The following is a 22,550-nucleotide window of genomic DNA, read 5'->3' as shown; positions in this document are numbered from 1 at the left end:
TGCAGGGAACATGGAGCCAAGATCCAAGGTCACCGTGGCAGTCGAGGGAAAGACCCATGCCTTTTGGAAAGATATCAACGAACGAGTCTTAATTCTACCAGTATCTGCTCTAGTCTACGATCCGTTTACTATCCAAAATTCATATCTTACGCGATACCGGGCTGTAAAAAATGGTTGAAGATTCCAACAAAAAAATCAATCTTTGTGCTAAAAGAAAGAATGATAAACAGTAAGGAAATCTGTGTAGAGTACAAGACATTACCAATAGGCAAGAAATTAAACATCAAAGAAATATCGTAATGAAAGAGTCTAAAACGAGAAACCGAGAGCAAAAATTACTCTTGACCTGCCCGGGCCTCAGGGGCATCCAAACCCCACTCTGTCTTAAGATCGGGCGTCAGAATACCCGACTTCTTCATAATAGTTTCCGCGAGAGCAGCAACGGAGTCACTGGTGAGGATCTCCAGAATTTGCAAATTAGCCTCCAACTCGCGGGTGATCCAGTTTCGGATCTCAATAGCAACCAATGAATCCAAGCCATACACCGAAATCGGTGCAGCGGGATCTAGTTCTTCGATGGGACGCATCAGGATACTGGAGATCTTCTGAAGAATAGCAGCGCCAATCACTGCCTCGGCGCCATCACGAGTCTTCGATTGACGGATGGCAGTTGCTGGGGAAATTTCGGCACCACTCTGCGCAGAATCGGCCAATGCACCAGCGCCAGCGAGGGTGGATAGGCGCAATAGATGCGAGAGCTTAGTATCGTTTACCCAGAATGGCTGTTCGGTAATTGGTGTGGTCTTGACTGCTTCGAAGCCTGCTACGCAGTGGCCGTCGCAGGTTGTATCAAAGTCTTGTCGAATGGCTGCTGTGACGAGGCCGCGGATGTCTGTGGCGTCGACGGATTCTGTGCCGAGCTGTTTGGTGATGGCCTCGCGTTTCTGGTCGTCGGATAGATATCCAACTCCGCGGACAACGGGCAGATCGATTGTGGAGCAGCGCATCTTTGCTGACTCGGGGTATTGGGCAAGTGCTGCCATGAAGGTTCCACTGGCGGCGTATGGGGATTGACCCATATTACCGACAAAGCTGGCGGCGGACGAAAGATTCACGAAAAAGTCCACGCTGCCGTTGTTGGTAGTGATTGCGTTCTGGACGTTCCAGATGCCGTGGACTCGGGGCATCATAACCGTCTGGTAGTCCTCGAAGCTGAGCTTCTCAAATAGGGTATCCTAAAACATTGTCAGCGAAGATTATCATCCAGGGCATAAAGAACCACTTACACGAAGGACCATGGCTCCGAACACAACACCGCGAGCAGGAGGCATGCGAGCGAGAACGGGGACGAGGTTCTGTTCAACGCTCGCCATGTCTGCAACATCGCAGCGACAGACCTCGACATTGACTCCTTGGCGAGTGATCTCCGCAATAGTCTGCTTGGCCTTCTCAGTCGAGGCACCGCTCCTCGAAACCAGGATAAGACTTTTGGCCCCTTTTTCTGGTAACCAGCTGGCAATGTCAAGACCAATGCCGCCAGTTCCACCAATAATGATGTATGATGCATTGGATTTGAGAAGGTTCTCGTCTCGTCTCGCAGGATGGACCTAAATTGTGTGTCAGAACATGTGTTCAAGAGGATGTAAACAGTGACAGCATACCTTGACCATAGAATCCTCTGTAATCTGAACAATCATTTTGCCAATTACCTGGCCACCCTGTAAAGCTCGGAATCCAGTCTCGACCTGGGAAATTGGAAGAGCGGTGACCGGCCATCTGGCTTGGGCATTGGAGTCGACAAACAGCTTGAAAGCATCGCGCAAGAGGCGCTTGGTCAATTGCGGGCGCTTCTCCCGAACCATGCCCAAGTCAACCGAGGCAAATGAAAGATTCTTGTTAAAGTGGGCCATCTCCAATCGAGAGTTCTGCGTAATGTCACGCTTGCCAAGTTCAATGAATCGTCCAAACGGCGCAACGCACTCAAAGGTGGCTTGCAAGGCGTCTCCGCTGAGAGAGTTGAGTGCAACATCTACACCTTGGTTACCAGTGGCTTGCTTGATGCCCTGGGCGAAGGAAATGTCGCGGCTGAAGAATATTTGTTCCTCCTCGAGCTGGTATGTCTCCATCAGGAAGTTTTTCTTCTCGATGCTGCCGACCGTTGCAAAGATCTTGGCCCCAATGCTTTGAGCAATGATGATCGCGGCTTGACCAACTCCTCCGGCAGCGGCATGGATCAAGACACTCTCACCTTGGCTCAATCGACCGAGATCAATGAGGGAGTAGTATGCCGTGCAAAACACAGCAGGGATAGAAGCCGCGGTCTCATAAGACATATCATCTGGAATGACCCAAGCACCGGATGATGGGCATCGGGTGAAAGTGGACAAACATCCAGGCGACATCGCGCAGACGCGATCTCCAGGCTTGAAATCAGAGACTGCAGAGCCTACCTGAGTAACAACACCACTGCACTCCTGGCCTAGTCTGTCGCCCTTGAGTTGACCCATTGCCATTAAGACATCCCTGAAGTTGAGACCAGTGCTGTACACTTGGATCTCAACGTGATCATCCGGCAGGGCTGCGTTGCAGGAGACGTCGTCTGTGAAGTAGAGCTCATCCAAGCCTCGGCCCTCTCCAGCAGCGAGTTTCAATGCCCGGTTCTGCTTGAAAGGCTGGAGCTGGGGAGGTGCATTCGGTGTCTCTTGTTGAACACTGAGGTTCAGGGTGTGATTGTCGACCAGTCGAGGAACACAGACATTACCATTGCGGACAACGAACTCCCAGTCACTGTGCATCAACTGCGAGCGCTGGCAGAAGACACCCTTGAACACGTTCAACATGTGGTGAACGGCTTCAGCGTCAGGCATGCTCTCCCGTTCGCCTAGATCCAGAGTGGCAAACTGGAGACCGGTCTCTGATCGGACTGTGCGGGCGAGACCAATTGCCATGTTTGCACCAAGAGACTCAAGATCATTTTTGCTGTGACGAACAACCCACAATAAACCACGAGCACGGCTCAACAGGCGCTGCAGTGCTTGGAATTTCTCTTGTGTCAGATGAGACAGGATTGACCGATCCATACCACCGAGGAAGATACACCATTTTCCAGTGACATCCACCTCATCAGAGTTCATAGCAGTCGTGGGCATGGTGCCGGTCATATTCTTGAGACCGGACTCCAAGCTGAGGAAAGACAAACTGCCAATGGACTCAGTGCCAACGATGACAACATCACCATGGTTCACAGGTCCGGCAGCTGGGCTGTTGGCCGTAGTTGTCATCAGACAACCAGACTGGAAAGAAGCTCCTGAATATTCCTCAGCACAGAGGTCAACACCAGTGAAGTCATTCGCTTTCATGACATTGCTCCATCCCTCGACGGTGAGCAGTGGTCCATCTTTTCGGAAGTCGTCACTGGCCAACCACCATCCAGAAAGAAGGGCGAATGGGAAATGGCGAGCCTTGGGAACAGTTTCCTCGATCAAAATGATCTTACCGCCAGACTTAAGGAGAGACCGGATGTTGGCCATGGTCTCATTAATATTGGACGTAGCATGCAACACATTACACGCAACAACAACATCATATGTGCCAGTGTTGAAGCCCTGCCCGGTGGGATCAGCGGAGATATCAAGAGTCTGGTAAGTCATGAGATGGCCCCAGTTCTCGAACTTGGTCTTGGCTTTCTCGAAGAAGCCAGGAGAGATATCGGTGTAAGTGTAGTGTCCGAATCGCGGCGTAGATCCTGCTTCACCTCCGCCCATGCTTTGGAGGATGGGCATAGTAGCACCACCGGTACCAGCACCGATCTCGATGATATTTAGCTCGGGATTCTGATGGGCCATCTTATCGATCACAACAGAGACATTGGCGTAGGCCTCACGGAGAGCATCGAGGTCACTGTAATACCCGCCGATTCCATCATCCTCCAGGAGGACAGTCAGGGCATCGACCTTGCCACGAAGAATTTGAGGCAGTAGCTCTCCAACCTTGAATGTCAGTTGACCGGCTCCATTGATGGTTCGGTTTTGTTCAAGAACGTCAAGCGATGGAGCTTCTGCTGGGCTAGCCTTTTCACAGGTGTGCTGGGCCCAGCGGTAGAACTTCTGGTGCTGAGGTTCAAAGGTGGACACCTCGTCCTCTGAAATAGACTTCAGCATTTTGCGCAGATAGTACTCTGCAACGGATTCCAGTTGCTGCATGCGCTTTATTCCCTGGGCTGTGTCGGTCTCCGGGCGTGCAAGCTGACGGTAATCCTCCCCGGACAGGAAGTCAAAGCAAGGCTCATATTGTAACTTGTAACAGATCTGATCAGGGGCATTGTCCTTGGATCCCTTGAGGTCGTTAGACACGGGCACCAGCGTAATACCGTTAATGTCAATCAACAAGTTGGCCGAGTTGCTGGGATCGGTGGCAAAGATACGATTGTTCTCGGGGTCAGCAGCGGATTCACTGCCGGACTGCTGGCCATACAGTTGAAGCTTGGTGCCGACAGTGATTTTTTGACTCAATGAAACCGAGATACTCTTGACATGGGATGGAACATGGGTCACCTGGGGTGAAGGCTCACCATAGCCACGAAGAACCCACATAACCTGACTACACAGATCAAGTGTGACTGGGTGTACGATGCATGGAGTCTCGTGTTGGTAGGGCATGGCTGCTTTGGTATCTGGAACACAGATGGTGGCCATGGCCCGACAATCCTTGTCGACCGAGATATCAGTCAATCGTTGGAAAAGAGGACCATAGTGGACACCACCGCCCGAGATATTCTTGTAGAGCATCTCACTGTCAATTGGCACATTGCAAGCGTGGCGCATGTCCAATGCTTCTTGCGCAAAGCGAGCAGTTGTCTCAAGCTGCTGTCGAGAACCATCGACAGGATTGACATCTTTGGCTTCTTGGACCATGATGAAGCCATTGCAGTGCTGATCCCATCCACGACCTTCAGCCCATGAGAAAACCTTGAACTCGTGCCAGCCGAGGACGGATTTACTAGGGGCCTCAGTGCGTGTTGGTCGGAGGCTGAGCATGGTCTCTACGGACGAGTTGTCCGGGACGGTGAGGACGCGGTTGATGAAAATATCACGCAGGTCAATCTTGCCTGGGGTGATGTGGTGGATCTGAGCGTGCTGAGAGATCGCTTCCATTGCCATGGCCAGGAACCCTGTCATGGGATACACATTGCTGTCGTGAACCTTGTGCTGGCGGATCCAAGGGTGATCATCGGCGCGAATGGTATTTCTCCATCGGGGCTCAAAGTCCACGTTCTCCATGGTAAGTGAGCCAAGGATGTCGCTGCGAGGGAATTGACGATGGAAGTGATTATCACCTAGTCTTGAACTGAACCAGTACCTTTCAGTGTGGTTCCAGGGATACCTGGGTAGATTCGTCACGACAGATGGCTTTCTTGACGATGGACTGAGGTTGGGGAAGTTGATAGCCTGGAAGTTGAGGCTCATCCCGTTCGTGAACAAGGAGCCAGCCAAGTTCTGGACGGCCTCAACAGCATCGACCTTCCGCTTCAAAGTGTGTAGGTACTGCACGTTGCTTTTGGGCGCGTACGTCTGAGCAATGTCTTTGACGGGTGTCTGCAGAGCAGGGTGAGGGCCAATCTCGACCAATGTGGTAACGGGAGAGGCGGCCTGCTCATCTGTCAACAGACTCTTCATGCCTTTGACGAACTCAACTCGGGAAACCAGGTTTTCAACCCAGTACGATGCGTCCAAGGTACTTCCAGACACCAATTTGCCTTGTACGGTTGAGTGGAAAGGAACGGTTGAGTCTCGGGGCACGATTTTCCCGAGCAATGACCGATACTGCTGGGATACAATCTTCATATGATGAGAGTGGTAGGCAACATCAACTTGCAGTCGGCGAGTGAAGATTCCCTCCTTGTCCAAAGCGTTTTGGAGAACGATAATGACTTCTGCGTCGCCGGACAAGGTGACGCTAGACTCGCTGTTTACACATGCAATAACAGCCTCGTTGCCGCGCATGGCATCCAGGATTTGCTGAATGTCTGAAGCACTAGCACCAACAGCCAACATACCACCCTTGATGGATTTGTCATTTGCAACCAGGTTGGCTGCGACACCACGAGAGTAGGCGATACGGACACAGTCCTCTAATGTCAAGATCCCAGCTGCGTAAGCTGCTGCAATCTCTCCACTGGAGTGACCAACTACTGCCTTTGGATGAATACCCCACGATGAGAGTAAGTCCACCAAGGCCAATTGCACTGCGGTACAAGCAGGCTGACTCATATATGCTGCCGAGATTGAGCTGTTGCTTGGGTCTGTCAAGAGCAGCTCATCTTTCAATATGTTAGTATTTTCCGAGGTACGCAGAAGAACTCTTTTTTGCATACCAATAATCGAGAAAGAGGCACCAAGCAACCTCAAACATTCATCGACGGATTTCATCGTTTTCTCAAAGACCGGATAAGTGCTAAGGAGCTCCTTGCCCATGCCATGCCATTGTGCACCCTGTCCAGTGAAGACGAAGCCAACAGTGGGCTCTTTCGAAGATCGAACAGGTTCCATGTTCAAAAGAGCGTTGTTCAATTCCGTAGTCACCTGGGAAGAAACGGCGAACCTCCACGGGAGGAAGCTTCGGCGCTGGCCCAGTGTATAGACCATGTTATCCAGGAGACTGTCATTAAAGACCGGTGGGTAAAGGTCTAGATACCCTCCGAGTCCTTTTCCCATCTGAACGGCTGCTTGCTTGTCGTATCCAGAAACAACATACAGTTTGCGCTTTAAAGGGTCAGTATATGCGGCACCTTCACCTTCATGACGGGGGCCACGCTCGAGGATAACATGGGCGTTGGTCCCGCCAAAACCAAAGTTGTTCACACTTGCGTAGGGCTTGCCGCGAGGCCATGGCATCAATTTCTTAGGAACCTGTGTAGCTGTCGTTAGTGACTTCCTTACTCCGTTCTGCTGGTCTTATCTCACTTTCATATTCCACTTTTCCATGGGAATCTCTTCATTAGCCTTTTCAAAATTGCAATTCGGAGGAACGAAGCCTCGCTCAAGTGCCAGCGCAGCCTTGATCACAGAGACGACTCCACTAGTACCCTCCAAGTGACCAATGTTGGACTTGACAGAGCCAATGAGCAACGGTTGGCGCGGAGTTCGGCCCTCACCAAATACAGCGTTAAGCGCCGTAGCCTCAAGCGGATCACCGACTTTGGTACCAGTGCCATGTGCTTCCACGAATCCGACCAATTTCGGATCGATCCGTGCTTCCTTATAGACTTGGCGGATCAATGCTTCCTGGGCTTCCCCGTTGGGCATTGCGATACCTCTGGTGCGCCCATCTTGATTGAGACCACTATTCACAATGACAGATCGAATCGCGTCACCAGCAGCTTCGGCGTCTTCAAGAGATTTCAATATAATACATCCTGCACCTTCACCACGGCCGAATCCAGTTGCTCGATGATCAAACGCGTATGAGCGGCCGGTGTCAGAAAGCAGTCTGATAGGTCAATTTGTTAGCTTCTGTCAATACGAAACAAGGGCCCAAATGATGTTCCTACCTAGAACGAGTCATAGACACAAAGGCCTCAGGGATAATGTTCAAGTGACATCCTCCTACGATAGCGAGCGAACATTCGCCATTCCGAATACTTTGCGAAGCCAGATGCAGAGCAGACAAACTTGAAGAGCAAGCCGTATCGACAGAAACACTAGGTCCGTTCAGGTCAAAATAATATGAGACACGGTTTGCCTGCAATGCCATAGCTGTACCCGTAGCGGCATACATTGGGATACCGTCAATATCCCTCGTGTTGTTGATCTCATAGTCGGGGAATGAGCCACCAGCAAAAACCCCCACCTTCTTTCCAACAATATCTTGTTGGGGGATACCGGAGTTTTCGAGAGCTTCATACACACACTCGAGCATAATACGCTGTTGCGGATCCATGGACCGGGCTTCTTGAAGAGTGATATTGAAGAAAGGCGCATCGAATAACCCGAGATCTTCTTTCAGGAAATGGGCTCCCAATGGGTTGAACGAGCCAGGACGGTCCTGGTGAGGGTGGTAGAAGGACCCAGCGTTGAATCTGTTCTTCGGAACTGGCGACCAGGCACTGCGGCCTCTGGAGCAGAGATCCCAGAATTCATCGAGCGTCGAAACATCGCCTGGGAGGCGGCAGGACATACCGATAATGGCCATGCGCTTTGGAGCATCACCGGTGAGTTCGGCTTCTGGGACAGTGGCGGGCTCGGTGACTGGCGTGCCCGTCCCGGAGGGTTGTTGGAGACGCATTGTGGATAGAATCGAGTCTTGTCTGGAGATTTCGGTCAAATTATGTACCTGGCACTATCATCACCAAAGTTCAGCAAGAGTCCAGAGAAACGAGTGTCGAATTTCGAGAAGAAATGTAATGTATAGAACAATATGATCACGGAGGGACAAATTGGGTAATCAAAGATACTTGAAAGAGGACAGGAAGGGCGATATCAACTGTTATGGAGAGCAATCCCTTGCATAATCATATAAGCGTGCGCGTGCTGATCTTGGGCTTCCACTTCCCCGATTGAAGGGGAAGGAGAATCGGGCAAGGGTATTTGGTGTCGAGGTCCATGCCTTCTTCCTTGATGAAGCATACCAATTGCAGGTGCTTCGCGGGATCCTACAGGCACATGCACATATCCCTCTCCGCTCGTTAGTCTCTTCCAGGGCTGCAGATCGAGGTAGATCGGATGGTGTCTTGGGATGTTTGAGTGACCAATGTTCTGGAGCCCTTGCTAAGGCGAGGGTGCATTCCAGCAAAGGGGCAAAATCCCCGACCCTGGCAGATTCTTAGTGGCATCATTCCTCCCTAGCGTGGCTCTTATAGAAACACTTCGAGTGGTATCTGTCGTGTTCACTGACATTTCGAATCGGTGTTGAGCAGCCATGAAGTTCCTTTGTTTGCCGGGAGGCTATTGCAACATCACGGTATGTGAATTCACAAATTGTAGTTCGAAGCAAAATATTGACAGAATGCCAGTCATTCAAAACCCAACTAGGTAAGAAACCACGTTGGATGTTCTCAATTAAATGTCGACGTTGAAAGAGAGTCTAACGTGGGTCCAGGACCATTTGCCGATGCGCTCCGCACTCTTGACAACTCCGAGTTCTTCTTCACTCAAGGCGAGTTCAGAGTTTTTGTGCCAGAGGAACATGCCGGGTTTTTTGGACCTCCTCCAAACTGGACATTTGCAAGCCCAGATGGACCAGATCAGATGTTGATAAACATGAGCGACTTCCCGAGACGCGACACGCCAGAGGACGCGATGAACGTGGCAAATGATCTGGCTGGTAAGCCCACATTCTCGTGTATGCCTGCTGTCATGGATCGCCTGATAAGGATCCTTGACAGCGAAGGCGATATTGACGGGGTGATTGGCTACTCCGAGGGTGCCCAAGTTGCCGCATCGCTCTGTCTTGAGGAAACGAGAAGACAGGAAGAATTCGGTCGGATTCCTCGATTAAAATGCGCGGTATTCTTTTGTGGATGGCCACCTATTCACCCGCACACTGGGAAACTTGTTTTGGCGACAGATTATGAGCAAGACGCCATTGTTATTCCTACCTGCCACGTCGTGGGGGCCTCTGATCCATTTGTTGATGGCTCTATGGCGCTGTACAATATGTGTGATCCAGACACTGCTGATCTCTTTGATCATGGAAGTGGTCATGTTCTTCCAAGAGGAAAGAAGATACTCGATGAACTGACGCCAATTGTACGCGATATGATTGTCTCCGTGGCTTGATCTGTGGTATACTTGCTTTTTCTTGGCAAAATAAGAAGACACTCATACAGTATATCTATCATGTTTTTTTCTGTCAACTGTGTAGCGCTAGATCATTCTTTACCCCTCTTCATGACTATAGAATATAACCACCTTTACATTCAACTATAAAAACTACTCCAATAACGGCCTCGTCTCCGCCTCATCCCCATCCTCAATCTCCATCCGATGACCCTTCCCAGGCCAAAAAGCAAGGAAAAGCCCAATCCCCAAACCCCCAGAATGTCCTTCATGCCCACTCTTTCGATCACTAGCCCGGCCATACTCTGTCTCCTTCCAACGCCGTCTTACACGCTGCACAAGCCAAACAATCCCAAACAAAACCCCTCCAAACGCCACCGTCCCCAGAACAGCAATCATAACCGACAAAACAGTCAACGTACTAGCATGACAGCCCAACGGAAGCGCTCTTAGCTCCCACCTCTCCTTAGAACCAAGCGGGCAAATAGTCTCCAAGCCGATAGGCGCGAATATTGGTACCCGCGCTGTATTGGGGACACAAGTCGAGGACTATAATGAAGTAACCCACAGTTAGTTGCTCTCTTGTGCTCTTTCTCTATACAGTATGACTCCCCAGCACCAGAACCAGTACATAGGAGGGGCAGGTCCTGCCGATCAGGTATGAATCTGTAGTGCAGTGTTCGTGCAAGTGGCTTTTCTGAAACCCCTCTCTTCCTCTCGCCATCTTGCCATCCCCATTCCAGAGGCTAATCAGCAAGGGATAATGTGAAACAGCAGTGGGATATCTGGATTTGACCGAATAGAATGTGACAAAGAAGGGAGAAGGTTAAGGAAACAATTCAAATCATTGATGGGCGGATGCATGTACATGTAGCCGGGGATCAATGCAGTGTTGGGTTGTTGTGGTTTGATCCACGGGTGTACGTGTAGATGAGATGAGAATACTGTAGATGGGATAACCTACTATCGCGCACCAGCTGCAGGGAACATCCCCTGCTAGACAATTCAGACAGGATTGTCGACGCCAGCAGACATGGAAGAGGGCATCGTTGTCTTCGGGGTTGGTCAGGGGGCTGCTGTTGTTTCCCAGGAGTTCGAGGTCCATTGTATCCGTACTGATCTGGGACATGTAAGGTGTTTGACTGTGTAGGGTTTGACTGTGTAGGGGAAGTTGGTCCGGTGCTCGATATCAATTGTTCTTTTCTCCTTGCATTTGTGGAAACGGGGGAAATAGCGAGGCGTTCGAGTGATGTCGGGTTGTCTTTGTTTGCGGGGTTGGTGTATATACTCGCCACTGAGCCAGACCCGGCAGGAAAGATTCAACGGAACTTGTTCGTTTTTGTAAATCCAGGGCTTTGTTGCATATGCCAGTATGCAATTACTTGGATCCAGAACTGACAAATACATTCGCATCCTTGGAGTATACATCTACAACCTCAAGATCACCATTCATTGTGGCCAAGTGGTAGTACAGTTCATATTATGTAGACTAAGGATGATCGCATGACACCATAGCATGAAAACGTGATAAATTCCTGATGAATCTTTTGCACTGGGAACCCCAGTACGCTCAAATCCACCACATATTCGTCCAACATCAGAAGATATTTCACTCCAAGGCAAACACAAGTCCAAATCAGACCACACGCTTAACCTACGAATCAAAAGACGAGTCAGCAATCTATCTCTCCTCCGTCTTAGGTCACAGCTCCATTGAAGCAGCAAACATACCTCGAAGAATCGCTTGAGCCACCACACCTGGAACACACCCTCACCAATAACAACCGCCAGCTGAAACATACTCCACCACTTCACACGGCCGTTGGTGCTCTCAGCCGTATTCCGGTGTACCCGCTCGCGCACCACAATGTACGACTGCTCGTCCTTGACCTGTGTCAACGCCTCGGAAAGTTTGCGAACTAGATATTCCAAATGATCAGCCCGGGGTTCTCTTCTAACAATCGCTCCTTCTCCCTGACTCTCCAAGATCCTATATTCCATATTCATTGCAGCGCTTACCTTCGACCTCAAGGGGATCCTGCGACATCTCGGCTTCGGGCACGTAGACGATTCCATGGACGTTGAACGAGACCTCCTTGGAGTTGGAGGTCCAGCCCTCATTGCTGAAGCAGTAGTTGTATTTTCCATCAGCCTGTGCGGTGAACGAGTAGTCTTCGGATGAAACGGCTTGCTTGAAGTACTGGCGGTTCCTCAGGGGATCCTCGACCTAGAATGCGGCGAGCGATGGTTAGCATTTGAACCCAAAAAATGGCATTGCTGAGACTAATCAGATCCATCCTTCTCGCTTGGTCCTGTTTTGAATGGTGAACCCCCCTCTTAATCCCCATGTCCATCTTCGTTCACTTCAATCCACCAGATTCACCATTCAACAAGCGACAGAATTGAGAACCCAAAGAATAGGGGAGATGCCATACCCAGAAGTCAATCTCAAGGTTCCCACTTCCTCCAAACTCCCGATCTCCAACCTGGAAAGTAACGGTCATCACATCATCGCGGTGCAGGGCCTCGTGGAAGCATTCTCGTGAGTGGGCCTTGAGCTGAATGGTGTGGGCGGTGGCAGCGCTGATATATCCCAGCGCAGTGACTAGGAGAGTAGTTGCTGAGAAGCGCATTGTGATGGTGATGGGGTGAGGTGCGAATCTGAATGGTTGTCAACGCGCAAGGTGTCAATTCGTGACGCTCGGACCATCTCAAATAAACAGCGCTCCGCCTTCGCTTTGTATGCTCATTTGATACAAGAGTTGCACTCTTTATTGAAATGTTGTATTTCTGGTTTAATTTTTGTGGCTGTGTCAGACTTTGTATAGATATGCATAAGAATAAATGCCCAATTGGTAGTTTTGCAAGATTTCTGTAAATATATATTCCGCTACTGAGTTGTATACCACTGCTGCAACCACGAGAATGTATTTTGTAGGAACGAGTGAATCTGCAGGCGATGGAGATCGACTAAGTAAACATAGGTAGTTATGCATGAGATAAAAAACAAGACTAAAAAGCCACTATGCCTCACTGGACAACGAATATACTGGTGGCAGAATCCAAATGCATCTACGACAGCCCACCACGACAACTTTAGGACGAACCAACATAGAAATCTCATAGATTACTGGTAAACAATAAACCCAATTCTAGAAAAATCTTAATAAAACATAAATGTAACAAAAAAACAGCCACAAGCATCAAGCACAGAGGGTAGTATAGTAATCCACAAAAATCCAACAAGTCCACGTATAAAGGACAGGAACAAGTAAAGTGATATAGTAACAAGAAGAAATCAAAAGAGCGACAGCATAACTATTAGTATGTATAGAAGAGGGAAAGTAAACGATAGGACAGGAGAAGAATAAGGGGGCCGTGTGGTGTAGGTAAGTGTAGATGTAAATCAAGATAGATAATCAATGTACAAGTTTTGGCGAAGCAATCAAATCAAACAAAAGCAACAAAAAATGCAAGCAAAAAACGGGGTGGTATCAAATCCGAAAACACGCAAACATCGATCAACACGGGGATGAAGCCGAAAGATATGATATGTATGTCGAGAAGGGGGAATATGGTCGATGAAATGAGAGGAGAGAAGTTGGGGATTGGAGGTGTGGGAGAGGCGTGCTGCAAGTGACGAAGAACGCAGGAGAGAAGGGGTCAGATGGGAATAGCACAAAGGAAAAGAGATCAATCTATACGAGGAAGATCAAGCGCAAGCGATAGGATCACTCATGCTCAGCAGGACTGGGGCTCAGCTCATCTTCGCCCGGGCCTTCAAGCTCAGCCTCAGCCTCCCCATCTTCATCTTCAGCGTCAACCTCATCAATCTGAGGCCCAAAAGGACCATCATCAGCACCCTTCGGCGAAGCAGAAACCATGCCATCAACAGTACTCTCATTCTCATCGAAGTGTCCTTCCTCGTAATTTGCCGGCTCGGCATCATGATCGTAACTCGAGCGACGAAGTAGAGGCGGGGTACTGGGCGGTTCAGGGACAGGAACATCCTTCCGAACAGAGCCGCGTCTCGGGGTCGAAGTGAACCCTCTCAAGGGCCTTGTCTCAGCGAAACGTGCAGCAGCGCTAGTCCGGGGTGCGTTCTGGCGGACATGCGAGCTTGGGGGTGTCAGGAGACCCGAGAGGAACGTACCCGCGTTACTTGGTTTCGATGGGGTCTGCTCGGATGAGCCTGCAGTGTTGTCGCGGGCCTTGCGCCAGTTTCCCCAGGCTGCGGCTGCGGCGAGGGGGAGGGAGCGGGGTGAGGCGGCGAGGTCTGAGAGGGATGGGAGAGCACCGGTGGTCATGCGTTCCTTTTCTTGCTGTTGCATTTGGAGGTTGGCCTTTAGGCGGATGGCTGCGTCGCGGACGGCGTGTTGGTTGAAATTGGGCTGGGAGACAGTCTTGATTATATCCTCGAGATCGTCGATGCGGACGCCTAGAAGCTCGCGCAACCAGGTGATTTCGGTGTCTCGCTCCTTGATCTTGGTTGGGGCATCCTTGTCCATTGTGGAAACCTCCTGCTCGAGTTCCTCGATGCGAGTCTCACGCTGCTGGAGCTGATCCTGAAGAACGAAGATAGATTCGCGAAGAGCTTGGGGAGAGATACGCTCGGGTTCGCCAGATCCCTTGCTGTATGACATGGAGGGCGTAGACCGAGAGTGCGTCGGTGCTGGAGTTGGTGCCGATGATGGCACAGGGCTTGCCTTGGCACTGTGAGCAGCCTCAGCAGCAGCACGAGCAGCAGATTGAGCAATCTCGAGCTTCTCCTCGAGATGCTGCACCCGCTCCTGGTAGTGTCGGGCCTTATCCTCAGCCAGAGAGACACGCTCGTTGGTATGGTTCTCACCGCGCTGGCGATCTTCAGAAGAGTTGTGCAGAGCGCGGGCGTGGCGCTCACGCAGGTCATTGAGGACACGCTCGTGCATCTTGCGAGTCTCATCAATGGCAAGGTCCTTAGCAGCCAAAGCAGTAACCTTCGAGTCTCTAGCCTCCTCCAAGAGAAGTTCATAACGCTCACGGGAGGTATCAGTATCCATGCGGTTGTTATCAAGCTGAGACTGCAGACGAATAATCTGAGCCTCAAGCTCAGCGCGAACGATGTTGACCTGGCTGTTAGAAGCTTCCAAGTCAGCCTCCAGTGAGGTACGAGTACGCTGGATTTCGACACGGCTGCTCTCACGAGCCTCGGAGAACTCGCGCTCGAAGCGACCGGCTTTCAATTGAAGATCGTGATTCTCGGCCCGAAGACGGGTGATCAGTTCCTCCAGTCTACCGTTCTCCTGTTGGCCTTGCTCGTAAAGGAACTTAAGCTTGGCAGACTCCCGCTCCTGCATCTCCAGTTGACGGACATCTTGCTCGAGCTTCTCGCGAATAGCAAACTCGCGGGCGTGAGAGGCGCGCAGCTCGTTATTCTTGGCAATTTGATCCTCTTCCTTCCTGCGCCAGGAAGCCTGGTCACGAGTGACATCGGCAGTCAGGCTGATCATGTCATCCTGAAGACGATCGAACTTCTCGGTAAGGTTCTGGCGGGAGACCATGCTGTCTTCAATGCGAGTCCGCAGGTGATCGATAGTCTCATGGAGAGACTTGTTCTCCCCCTTTGTGGCATCAAGTTGACGACGGAAGTTATCACTAGAAACACGGTACTCGTCAAGAGTTCCCTCAAGGGCAATGTTCTTGGTAGACAGCTCGGCGATAGTAACCTTAAGAGTCTCGGTCTCCTCTCCAAGGGACTCAGCGCGGAACTGCATCTTCTCGAAATGGGGAATCTTCTCTTCCTTGAACTGGAGAAGACGAGACTCGGCATCTTCCGCGGCAGCACTGTGACGGGCAGCGTCTTCCTCAGCATATTTCAAGAGTCGCTGAAGCTCAGTCATAGAGTCCTGAGCCTGGCGGCGATCCTTATACTCCTGGTCGGCGCGCTCATCAGCGAGACGCAGCATGCTCTTCAGTCCATCGATTTGAAGCATGAGACTGTCAGCACCGATCTCCTCAGCCTCAGACAGGCGCGGGGTCAACTGAGCCTGGTGAGCCAATTGCTTGGCCATCATTTCCTCGACAATCTCACGCATGTCACCGACAGGGTCCTGAGCCAGCTTCTTGATAGTCAGAGCTTGCAACTCAGCAATGCTCTCCTTAAGCTGGGACATCTCGCTGTGGCTGGAGTGTGGCGCCACACGCTGAGGAATGTCGTGAGTAACTAGCGCTTCCATAACGACGTTCTTGAGCATCTCCAGCTTACGCTCTCTGAGGTTGTGGGGCGACCGATCTCTAACAGAGGCGGTCTCGTGCTCGCTGTCATCTTCGTCATCGGCGTCACTATCCTCCATTTCGGCGGAGGTGCCGCGGAAGACGCGTCTGCTTGAAGCACCGGTGGCAATGGAAGCAACGGACTGCTGGATGACAGCCAGAGCACGCTCCATGGGACCCAGACGGTCATCAATGGCGGAACCAACAAGGTCGTTGATGCGACGGTCGAAGAAGCGGTTCCGGTTCATGAACTTCTCGTCTTCACCCTCAGAGATCATGTCGTCCCAGTCGCTAACGTGGTCATTCTCAGTGACAAGCTGGCGAACAGGGGACTGGAGACGAGAGATGAGGCTCTTCTGAGGAGAGAAGGTGGCGTTGCTGTTGGCATCGATGTCCGAGCCAAGCTTGGGGATAGAGAGCTTGTAAGTCTTGGGGACACCGCCGGGGCTGGGACTGGGAGCTTCGCTGCGGGCCTCTGCAGAACCAAACGGCTGTTCCTTTGTTGGGCCACCCATGGACTCTGTGAGGTGTTCCTGTCGGTTTTGGAAGGGTGTCATATGAGCGGGAGTCGAATAAGCTGGAGTCATACGTCTTTCAATGCCAACATCGGAGTCATCGTTCAGCTGGTCCATGACTGCGTTCAACTCTTCCTCATCAGGCGAGTCGTTCTCAGAGTCCCAGTGGAACCCAAGACCCTTAGGCTCGCGAGTGATGATTTCTGGCTCTGGCTCCTCAGTAGATTGAGTGTCTGCCTTCTTGGGCGGGCTAGCAGCAAAGCGAGAGGCCATAAGACCACCTTGAGGCTTAGCAGCAGAATTCTTGACAGGAGTCCCAAAAGGCTTCTCGACAGCCTTCTCCTCAACAAGCTTATGTTCAGAGACAGTAGGCTTGATTGATGTAGGCACAAATTCTGAAATAGCAGGCTTGAACTCGAACGGAGGAGCAGTAGGCGAGAGCATGGTGGTCTTGATAGAGCTTTTGGATCCATGAGCAGCGTGGTCAGGAGCCTTTGTAGGAGCAGCCTCACTGATAGCAGCCTGCTTGGGCTCACGCTCTACGATAACTATATCCTTGGGCTCCCCAGCGGGCTCCTCCTGGGCAGGCGAGGCAGCATTAGATCTGTTCTCTGCCTCGGCCTTGGCATCGAACAAAGTCCAAGTATCAGCCTCGCTGGCAGGGGTGCCTCTGCGCTCGACAGGGCTCTTCTCATCGGGCATGGCGTTCTCCTTGCCCTCGGCGACAGGTTGGAGGGCGCTCGAAGCCTGGACGTTGCCGGCCTCGCCCAGAGGGTGCGTCGAGATGCTGTATCTAGCCTCGCCTTCAGCGTGGCCCACACCACGGCGAGCACGCTTGTGACGATCGGTAGGAACAGGTCGGCCATCTTTGTCATCTTCGACGTTTTGTTCTTCTTTCCTGTTTTCCTGCTCATTCTCATCCGGCCGCACGATGGGAATTGCCTTGGATTGCTTGGATGGCTTAGAGATCTCGTTGATATCGATATCGCCAAAGATCTTGGTACGGTTGGGCGAGGGTTGCTCGGCGCTGGCGGTCGACTGGATGCTAACAGAGGGGTTGAACACAGGAGCCTCCACATTTAATGACGCGGTAGAGAATTTGAAGCCACTGTTGTTTTGAGGCTCAGATTCAACCGGACCGTTCATGCTGCTGCCAGGCTCGAAAGCAGGAGGAGCAAAGCCGAACCCTTGCTGGTCCATGCCGCCAAACTGGAAGGCATCATTATTGAAAGGCACAGGCTGAGCACCGAACGATGCCGAAGGATCGAATTCCTTGGCTTCCACATTGAGCGATGAAACAGAGAGCTGCGAGCGGTGACCATGATAAGAGTTTCCGCTGGGATGGGCCTCATGCCATGGGCCTTGATTAGGCATGGCACCACGAGTCTGTGGGGTTCCGGAGACACTGGGATTGGTATCGAGATCTGAGCCATCGTGACCATTGTGCTGCTGGTATTGGTCGTAGAATTGGTGGGGGTGCTGGGAGAAAGAGTGAGACGCTTGGCGAGAGCCGTCTTGGGGATGCTGCTGGTCGTGTGGCAACGCCCAGCGTGACTTGAGCATGCTAGCATTAAGGCCTGCATGGTTGACATCACGGTAGTCCTCTTCCAATTGTCGCTCGATTGAGTCTTCTAGGTGGTAGTCGGTATGTTGCATCTGGTCCAACCCTCTCTGTAGGGTTTCGCTGAGATTATGGCCATGTCCACGAGGCGTGGGGTGAGCAATTTCAACATTGGATGCATGGAAGTGGTCTGGATGTCCGTTGACAGGGGTCTGAGGAGTTTGGTATGGTAGACCCTCTTGGTGCATGTCGGAATGCATACCATGGCCGAATTGATCATCGAAGACACCCTTGTCATTGAACCCAGCATGGAAAGAACCCTGCTCGTGCATTGGTGAGACTGGCGAGAGCATGGATGCAAATTGGCCCATGGCGCCTGGACCTCCTGAAGCGCTTGCCTGTCGGGCATTGATGAAGCCTTGCGGAGTCATGGAGCCCTGGGCAGGGGGTGTAGGCTGGAATTGGAAGGGGTATCCCCCCATCATATTCTGTTCCACGCCCATGTATGGAGTCTGGATCAAAGGCGAAGCCATGGAGCCCAAGCCAGGCGTAGGAATTGAAGGTTGACCGAAGGGAGAGAATGTATGAAGTTGACCAAGATGGTTGTTGCTGGCTGCTGATCCAGTAGGAATGGGTGGTGATGCGACAAGACCTGGGAAAGGAGTATTGCTCTGGTTGACAGAGTAATCAGGCGAAATGGAAGGCTCGGGCTCAGGGTCACCAAATGATACACCGAGAGCCCTGAGCTTCTCTTCTTGAAGGTTGGCGACATAAGCATCCCAAACGGCCCTATCGGGGAAGTTGACGACGAGCTGTTGGACCTTTGATTCCTCGTGGAGCTCGTATGGTTCGGGGTAAAGGGGTCGGCTCAGACCTCCCAGGTCGGTGGTTTCAGAGGGATCCTCAGAATCACCAATGGTGAACCCACGGATATCGTATCCTTCATCCTCCCATTTCTGCATCCGCTGTTTGACATCTTCGGGTGTCATGAGGTTTACACCAGATTCCTCCGAGCCTCTCTTATCCTCCAACGGCAATTCAATGATGCAAGCTTTTCCACGCCAAATCTTCTTCTTCCGTCGAGGAGTTTGGGTAGCCGACCTGCTAATCTCAGAAGCTTGTGTTTTTAAAGGAGCCGGGATGGGTTGTTCTGTGTTTGATGGACCATCATTCGCATCTGTCGGCGGCGGAGGAAGCGGTTTTTCTACCGGTGAACCCGCCTCCGTGGTAGGTTGTGTGTCAGACATATTGTTCTGTGGGGGATCTTTATCGTAAGCAAAACCCCAGAAATCCTCCTGGCGCAAAGTATCCGCGCGTTTGTGGAGAGTCTTCTTGACTTTCGAACGAGCCGCAGCTTTCCTCCCAACAAAGTCAGAAAGCGTAGGTGTCTTCAGGAGATCGTCGTTTGGGAAATCGTCCTCCAGACCAAGCCAGTCGTCTGAAGCGTCGTCTGCAAAGGTATTTTGCGCGGTAAAGAACGAAGGCGCTTCGCTACCAGAGTCGTCACTGAGCCAATTGCTTCGCTCGGTCCTAGGCTGACCAGTGAGATACTGATTTATCCAATCCTGGGTAAAATCCCGAATAGATTTCTCTCCGGTTTGACCAGCAAGTTCCCGCTCCGCGGTCTCAAGCGTATCGTTCGTGGCACTCGATCTACGAAACTCGGTGTATTTGGCTACCGATTGAACGGGGGAGTTTTCTCCAGATGGATTATCGACACCGGTGAGTTGGCTTTGAGTCACTGACAGTCTGCGTGTACTCGGTGCAGCATACGGGGACCCCCAAGCGGTGGTGTAGTAGATGCTGCTTTCCGGCCTCCGATTGACGGGCGACGACGTCAGAGAATCTCCGTTGCGGTAAAGGAATGGCAGCGGCGGGGGATCGAGCGAGATGCTCTGCGGTGAGGTGTGTTGACCGGGGGAACCGACGGTCGACGGGCTCGAGTCTCCTGACGGAGAGGACAAGAGCAGGGCCGGGGCCAGGCGCGGTTGATCGCGTTCAGGGCGCGTCTCTCGTTGAAACGGTGGGGAAGAGGCTGAAATGGAGACGGAGGGATCTAGATCTGCAGAATCCATCCAACGCGGTTAGATTGGCATATTTGGAGGGGTGATTGTAAGGGAAGGAATGGTCTTGTTGAAATCGCGTGGAAGAAGACTCCATAGGGGCATTCCGTAGGGGCAATATTCGTATGGGGAAATTGGAAATTAAGTAACACTCACCTTCCGTGTCGACTCCTGCAGCAAGCACTTGCTTGCCGCTCCGCTTATCGTCCAGAATGTTGACGCATGGAAATTCAACCGGAAATCAGGGAGTGGCAGAGGACCTGAGGATGGACTGGTATACGTTGAACCTAGGAAGAACGCGAGAACAGGGGAAAAATTGGCCTCCAACGTCAGTGGACCGTGGGTACTTGGTACCTGCTAGAGCGTGGGTAGCGCGTGCCAATGCGGTGTACAGGGTACTTTGAGTCCGGTGGAATCCGTGCTCTCTTACTCGTCCAACAATGACCGAGGCCGTTGAGGCGCGTCCCAATTGAAGCCCTCCACGCTACGCATTTAGGCCCAAAAAGTTTGACCCTTGCAGATCAAGGGGAACTGACCGCCACACCAGATATCTCTATTCTTTTCTAGTCCCTTGCTGGGGTTTACTACAAGCATATCAAGATATCAAGATCAACATGAAGATGTAGTTCGATATAAACAAAGATTCAGGGGTAAATGTACCATGGGTGTAAACCACGTGATTGGCCCACTTGGAGCAGCCTATCATAGAGCTAGAATCAGCGAATAGCTACGTATGAACACAAGTAGGAAGACATAAAGTACTGAACTTTATCTTGAATTAACCATATTTCACTGCCCCAAATGCATACATCAGAAAGAAACTATCTACCAAAGTCCAGCAATCTCCCAATCTAAGGGCAGGAGGTATCGAACTTGGTCTTGCGGTCGGCAGTGAACAGACCCCAGTGCTGCTCATCCTTGAGCTCACCGTTGTCACCCTTGGAATCGGGCTTCCAGGACTCATCAAAGGCCTCAAAGTAGAAGAGATCGACACCCCAGTCCAGCATACCACAGACACCGGTCTTCCAGAAAGTCTCAGCATTCTTGGTGCCAGCCTTGGCAGCCTCATAGTCCGAGCCACCATCGGTGGGCCAGCCAGTCTCGCCATTGACAATGTTGATCTTGTCGGCGTTGTCACCAGCAACCTTCTGGATGTGCTGCATGGCACCGGCCATATCGTCGAAGTAAGTCTCGTGAGCCTTGTCGGCAGCAGTGCCCTGCCAGTAAGCAAAGGCGTTGGCCAAACTACATCCCACGTAAGCGTTGATCAATGACCTCTACTGTTGGTGTGTACTTACACATAGGTCACAATGGGCTCCTGGGTGAACAGGTCGTCGCCAGTACCGTCAGCGAACTTGTTCCAGCTGTCGGCGGTACCAACAAGGACACCCTTGGGGACACCGTTCATGACATGCTTGATGTAGGCGTGAAGCTGGGGTCCGGTCAGGTCACCGCGGTAGAGAGTTTCGGAGCCAACGGTGATGGCGTGGATGACATCCTCGTGACCGGGGATGGCCTTCTGGATGGCGGACCAGTCCTTGGCGAAAGAAGGCTCAGAGAACAGGTCGTTGGTATCGGTGGGCTTGCCGACCCTGCACAGAACGAAGAATGTGTCAGACACGTCTCAACGCGGTGGGGGGAGATCATTAAACACTTACCACATGCCCAAAACAACCTTGAACCCCTTGTTCTTCGCGGCAGGCAGAATGTTCTGGGGAGTGTTACACTCGGTACCGGAGTAGGTGCGGACAAGAGTGGACATGTCCTTCAGAGCGTCGAAGTCGGCTTCATAGTCGCTAGTCGACTTGCAAGTGCCATCGGCGTTCTTGTCACCGAGAGAGAAACCTAGAGTACCCTTGGCGGAAACAAGGGCCGGGGCAGCGGCCAACAGGATGGAGAGGATACCAGCACGCATGATGAAAGTGAAAGTGAAAGTAAAGAAAGTGAATGTGGAAAAGAATGCCAGAGAAAAAGTAAAGGAGCGTGGAGGCAACTCTTATAAATGGAAGTACGTCAGAAAGAAAAATGGAGAACGGAGTCGGGGGGACATTCAGGGTTCGGACCCTGAGGGTCTTGGAGTCTTGGGACCTGCATAGGGGGTATGCTATTCTGGGTCTGGGCTTACACAGAGTCCAGTGGCGTTGTGTCTACCATTCAACGTTAAGTTAAGTTAACTGTATTACTTTTGCACTACAATTATGATTACTTGTCTATTGTATAACCTCCAAACTGCCTCTTTTGTCCCAGTTCCCTCCTTCTCCCTTGCCGCGGCTCCATTGTCCGCTCTCCGCGCATCTACACCAACGCTCACCACCAGGCAATGCCAACAAAGTCGTGATGTCACCTCGACCCCAACTCCAGCTCAACCCTGGAAAAGGGTCCT

The 22,550-nt window shown here is 51.6% G+C and overlaps 6 protein-coding genes across 6 annotated transcripts; 1 reads left to right on the top strand and 5 right to left on the bottom strand.

The window, feature by feature from the left end:
• Positions 1-335: 335 nt before the first annotated feature.
• Positions 336-8,283, bottom strand: N7508_006642 (type I polyketide synthase; the record flags this gene model as incomplete). Its single annotated transcript, XM_058464708.1, has 6 exons — positions 336-1,235; positions 1,287-1,607; positions 1,662-6,319; positions 6,374-6,908; positions 6,963-7,488; positions 7,550-8,283. 6 exons carry the CDS (start codon positions 8,281-8,283, stop codon positions 336-338), a joined length of 7,674 nt encoding a protein of 2,557 aa, XP_058318561.1.
• A 633-nt stretch (positions 8,284-8,916) lies between these two features.
• Positions 8,917-9,776, top strand: N7508_006641 (uncharacterized protein; the record flags this gene model as incomplete). The annotated part of the gene is made up of 3 exons (XM_058464707.1): positions 8,917-8,958; positions 9,011-9,029; positions 9,097-9,776. The coding sequence occupies 3 exons, from the start codon at positions 8,917-8,919 to the stop codon at positions 9,774-9,776; spliced, it is 741 nt and encodes a 246-aa protein (XP_058318560.1).
• A 153-nt stretch (positions 9,777-9,929) lies between these two features.
• Positions 9,930-10,905, bottom strand: N7508_006640 (uncharacterized protein; the record flags this gene model as incomplete). Its single annotated transcript, XM_058464706.1, has 2 exons — positions 9,930-10,325; positions 10,741-10,905. 2 exons carry the CDS (start codon positions 10,903-10,905, stop codon positions 9,930-9,932), a joined length of 561 nt encoding a protein of 186 aa, XP_058318559.1.
• Positions 10,906-11,412: 507 nt separating this feature from the next.
• On the bottom strand, positions 11,413-12,409 carry N7508_006639 (p24 family protein; the record flags this gene model as incomplete). The annotated part of the gene is made up of 4 exons (XM_058464705.1): positions 11,413-11,430; positions 11,508-11,695; positions 11,796-12,003; positions 12,212-12,409. 4 exons carry the CDS (start codon positions 12,407-12,409, stop codon positions 11,413-11,415), a joined length of 612 nt encoding a protein of 203 aa, XP_058318558.1.
• A 1,098-nt stretch (positions 12,410-13,507) lies between these two features.
• Positions 13,508-20,179, bottom strand: N7508_006638 (putative myosin class II heavy chain (MHC); the record flags this gene model as incomplete). Its single annotated transcript, XM_058464704.1, has 1 exon — positions 13,508-20,179. The coding sequence occupies one exon, from the start codon at positions 20,177-20,179 to the stop codon at positions 13,508-13,510; it is 6,672 nt and encodes a 2,223-aa protein (XP_058318557.1).
• An 839-nt stretch (positions 20,180-21,018) lies between these two features.
• On the bottom strand, positions 21,019-22,082 carry bgt1 (1,3-beta-glucanosyltransferase Bgt1; the record flags this gene model as incomplete). The annotated part of the gene is made up of 3 exons (XM_058464703.1): positions 21,019-21,412; positions 21,466-21,759; positions 21,826-22,082. The coding sequence occupies 3 exons, from the start codon at positions 22,080-22,082 to the stop codon at positions 21,019-21,021; spliced, it is 945 nt and encodes a 314-aa protein (XP_058318556.1).
• Between the last annotated feature and the right edge of the window lie 468 nt (positions 22,083-22,550).

Source organism: Penicillium antarcticum (genome assembly GCF_028974205.1).
Source record: "Penicillium antarcticum strain IBT 31339 chromosome Unknown utg000006l_segment0_segment0, whole genome shotgun sequence".
In the NCBI taxonomy this organism is placed as follows: domain Eukaryota; kingdom Fungi; phylum Ascomycota; class Eurotiomycetes; order Eurotiales; family Aspergillaceae; genus Penicillium; species Penicillium antarcticum.
This window is presented reverse-complemented; position numbering and strand designations above follow the sequence as displayed.